The sequence below is a fragment of the Mustelus asterias genome, unplaced genomic scaffold (genome assembly GCF_964213995.1).
Source record: "Mustelus asterias unplaced genomic scaffold, sMusAst1.hap1.1 HAP1_SCAFFOLD_504, whole genome shotgun sequence".
In the NCBI taxonomy this organism is placed as follows: Eukaryota; Metazoa; Chordata; class Chondrichthyes; order Carcharhiniformes; family Triakidae; genus Mustelus; species Mustelus asterias.
Window position 1 is genome coordinate 1 of NW_027590456.1, and position 4,471 is coordinate 4,471.

The 4,471-nt window shown below is 50.6% G+C and overlaps 1 protein-coding gene across 1 annotated transcript; it reads right to left on the reverse strand.

Annotated features, from left to right (window-relative positions):
- Positions 1-6: 6 nt before the first annotated feature.
- On the reverse strand, positions 7-3,679 carry pdf (peptide deformylase, mitochondrial; the record flags this gene model as incomplete). Its single annotated transcript, XM_078204919.1, has 1 exon — positions 7-3,679. A coding segment is annotated over exon 1 (502 nt), but the record flags the coding sequence as incomplete, so codon positions are not given.
- Between the last annotated feature and the right edge of the window lie 792 nt (positions 3,680-4,471).

Below are 4,471 nucleotides of genomic sequence, written 5' to 3' on the forward strand. Positions count from 1 at the left end.
ACAGGCCTCGGGGCCACACGACTGTCCGCGAGTCCAGGACCCGGAGCCGCGGGTTGATGAAGACCCGGAGCGGGACGGCCTCCATCTCGCGGGCCTGGCGGGCCTCCGGAGCCTGGGCCTCGAGTAGCCGCTCGCTCACCTCCAGCACCAGCACCTGCAGCGGGACCCCGAGCTGCGGGGCGCTCAGACCCACCGCCTCGGCCCGGCGCATGGCCCGCACCAGGGCCGCCACCAGCCGCTGCACCTCGGGGCCTCGCACCTCGGCCGGGGGCACGGCCGCCGCCTCCGCCCTCAGCGCCGGATCCCCTGCCAGGCAAGGCCGAGGGAACGGCGGCATTGCCGGGCCCCGGAGCCACCGCCGCAGCGCCGCCCAGTAACTCCGCCGCTTCTCGCTGTACCGCCGCCCGGGGCCGCACAGCCCGAGCGCCGAGGCCGCAGCTCCGCCGGCCGCCAGCTTCCAACTGCCATTCCGCGGGAGGCGGAGGAGCCGGAGGCCGAAAGAGAGCATCGCGGGTCCGGAGGAGGGGGTCGGTGAACCCCCCCCCCCCCCCGGGTTTGGGCTCTGGTTCCGGGACCCGGAGCTGCCCCCCCCCCCCCCCAGGCGCTTGGTGCCCAGGGGTTTTATTGACCCTTTTAACCGTCTTTAAGTTTCCTTTGAGATTCTGTTCACTTTGATGCAATGTCCCTTTTCCTTCATCCTTCAATTAATCAATTTATTTGATGTGGTTATCCAAAAAAAGCATAATGACCGCCCAGCCATCTCCCGGTCCCTTCAGCAGCATCATTATCAACATACCGCACTGTCCCATTCACCACAAACCGTGCAATATCTCCAGGACCTTGTCCCTGTTCTTGATTTTAAATCTCAACGGTGTGATCACCCAGGTACCAAAGAAAAATCAAGCAACGTGCCTTAATGATTATCGGCTGGTGGCTCTGACATCCATCATTATGAAGTGCTCCAAAAGGTTTATTTGGTAGCAAAAGCCACACAAGCTTTCGGAGCTCTAACCTGGTGTTGTTAAACTTCTTACTGTGTTTACCCCAGTCCAACGCTGGCATCTCCACTCCAAAAGGTTAGTCATGGCATGAATCAATTCCAGCCTCCCAGACTGCCTGGATTCACAGTTCGCCTCCTGCTGCAACAGGTCCACAGCAGACACCATCTCCCTGGCCCTGCACTCAACCCTGGAACATCTAGATGACAAGGGCACCTATGCCAGACTCCTATTCATAGACTACAGCTCAGCCTTTAATACCTTTATTCCTACAAATCTCATATCCAAACTTTGTGGCCCGGGCTCGGCTCCTTCCTCTGCAACTAGATCCTAGACTTCCTAACCCACAAACTGCAGTCAGTAAGGATAGGCAACAACACCTCCTCCACGATCATCCTCAACACCAGTGCTCTGCAAGGCTGTGTCCTCAGCCCCTTACTATACTCCTTACACACCTTTGAGTCTATGGCCAAATTCCCCTTCAACACGATTTTATGATTTGCTGATGACACCACCATAGTGATCTCAAACAATGACGAGACACAGTACAGAAAAGAGATAGAGAATCTGGTGAACTGGTGCAATGACAATAATCTCTCAATGTCAACAAAACGAAGGAGATAGTCATCGACTTGAGGAAGCGTAGTGGAAGGCATACCCTTGCCTACATCAATGGGGACAATGTAGGTCGAGATCTTCAAATTTTTAGGTGTCCAGATTGCCAACAACCTGTCCATGTGGACACTATAGTTAAATGATGTGGAGATGCCAGCATTGGACTGGGGTAGGCACAGTGGGAAGTCTCACAACACCAGGTTGAAGTCCAACAGGTTTATTTGGTAGCAAGTAGAACATAGAAAGCCACAGCACAAACAGGCCCTTCGGCCCACAAGTTGCGCTGATCATATCCCTACCTCTAGGCCTATCTATAGCCCTCAATCCCATTAAATCCCATGTACTCATCCAGAAGTCTCTTAAAAGACCCCAACGAGTTTGCCTCCACCACCACCGACGTCAGCCGATTCCACTCACCCACCACCCTCTGAGTGAAAAACTTACCCCTGACATCTCCTCTGTACCTACCCCCCAGCACCTTAAACCTGTGTCCTCTCGTAGCAACCATTCCAGCCCTTGGAAATAGCCTCTGAGAGTCTACCCTATCCAGACCTCTCAACATCTTGTAAACCTCTATCAGGTCACCTCTCATCCTTCGTCTCTCCAGGGAGAAGAGACCAAGCTCCCTCAACCTATCCTCATAAGGCATGCCCCCCAATCCAGGCAACATCCTTGTAAATCTCCTCTGCACCCTTTCAATGGCTTCAACATCTTTCCTGTAATGAGGTGACCAGAACTGCGCGCAGTACTCCAAGTGGGGTCTAACCAGGGTCCTATAAAGCTGCAGCATTATCTCCCGACTCCTAAGCTCAATCCCTCGATTAATGAAGGCCAGTACGCCTTCTTGACCGCATCCTCCACCTGCGAGGCCGATTTAAGAGTCCTATGGACCCGGACCCCAAGGTCCTTCTGATCCTCTACACTGCTAAGAATGGTACCCTTCATATTATACTGCTGCTTCATCCCATTGGATCTGCCAAAATGGATCACTACACACTTATCCGGGTTGAAGTCCATCTGCCACTTCTCCGCCCAGTCTTGCATTCTATCTATGTCTCGCTGCAACTTCTGACATCCCTCCAAACTATCCACAACACCACCTACCTTGGTGTCGTCAGCAAACTTACCAACCCATCCCTCCACTTCCTCATCCAGGTCATTTATGAAAATGACAAACAGCAAGGGTCCCAGAACAGATCCCTGGGGCACTCCACTGGTCACTGACCTCCATGCAGAGAAAGACCCCTCCACAGCCACTCTCTGCCTTCTGCAGGCAAGCCAGTTCTGGATCCACAAGGCAACAGCCCCTTGGATCCCATGCCCTCTCACTTTCTCAAGAAGTCTTGCATGGGGGACCTTATCGAACGCCTTGCTGAAGTCCATATAGACCACAGTAAACCTGTTGGACTTTGGCCTGGTGTTGTGAGACTTCTTACTATAGTTAAAAAAGCCCACGAACGCCTCTACTTTCTCAGGAGACTAAGGAAATATGGCATGTCCACTACAACTCTCACCAACTTCTACAGATGTACCATAGAAAGCATTCTTTCCGATTGTGTCACAGCTTGGTATGACCCCTGCTCTGTCCAAGACTGCAAGAAATTACAAAAGGTTGTGAATGAAGTCCAGTCCATCACGCAAATCAGCTTCCCATCCATTGACGGTGTCTACACTTCCCGCTGCCTCAGAAAAGCAGCCAGCATCATCAAAGACTCCACGCACCCCGGACATTCTCTCTTCCACCTTCTTCTGTCGGGAAAAAGATACAAAAGTCTGAGGACACGTACCAACTGACTCAAAAACAGCTTCTCCCCTGTTGTCATCAGACTTTTGAATGGACCTACCTCGCATTAAGTTGACCTTTCTCTACACCCTGCTATACTACATTCTACACTCTCTCCTTTCCTTCCCTATGAATGGTATGCTTTGTTTGTATAGTGTGCAAGAAACAATGCTTTTCACTGTATACTAATACATGTGACAAATCAAATCAGAATACAGTCTTTGTCTCTGACTCCAGTATGCGCCCCTGTTTCCACATTGATGTACATACAAGCATTAGTTTTCATTCTATACCAATACCTGTGACAATAAATCAAATCAAAGCACTGAGTTATACAGCACAAAAGGATCTTCGGCCCATCATGTCTTTGACGGCCATTAAATAGAATTTATTCTGATCCCATTTAACAGCACTTGGTCTGTAGCCTTGTATGTTGTGGCGTTCCAAGTGCTCATCTAAGAACTTAGTAAATATTGTGAGGATTCCTGCCTCCTTTTCAGGCAGTGAGTTCCAAATTCCTTCCACCCTCTGGGTTAAAACATCTTCTCAAATCCCCTCCAAGTCTCCTGCCTTTACCTTCAATCTATGTCCCCTGGTTATTGACCCCTCTGCTCAAGGGAAAAGGTTCGTTCCTATCTATAATTTTATACACTTCCATCAGGTCCTCCCTCAGCCTTTTCTGTTCTAAGGAAAACAACCCCAGGCTAACCAGCCTCTCTTCATAGCTGAAACGCTCCAGCCCAGGCACCATCCTGGTGAATCTCTTCTGCACCCTTTTTAGTGCAATCACATCCTTTCTATACAGTGGAGACCAGAACTGTACACACTGGCTGTGGCCTAACGAGCATTTTATACAGCTCCATCATAACCTCCCTGCTCTTACATTCTGTGCCTCAGTGAATAAAACAAGTATCCTTTCTTAACCACCTTATCCACCTATCTTCCTGCCATGCACCCCAAGATCCTTCTGGTCCTCCACACTTCCAGTGTTCTACCGTTCATTGTGTATCCCTTGCCTTGTTAATTCTCCCAAAATGCATCACACTTTTCAGGGTTAAATTCCATTTGTGAATGT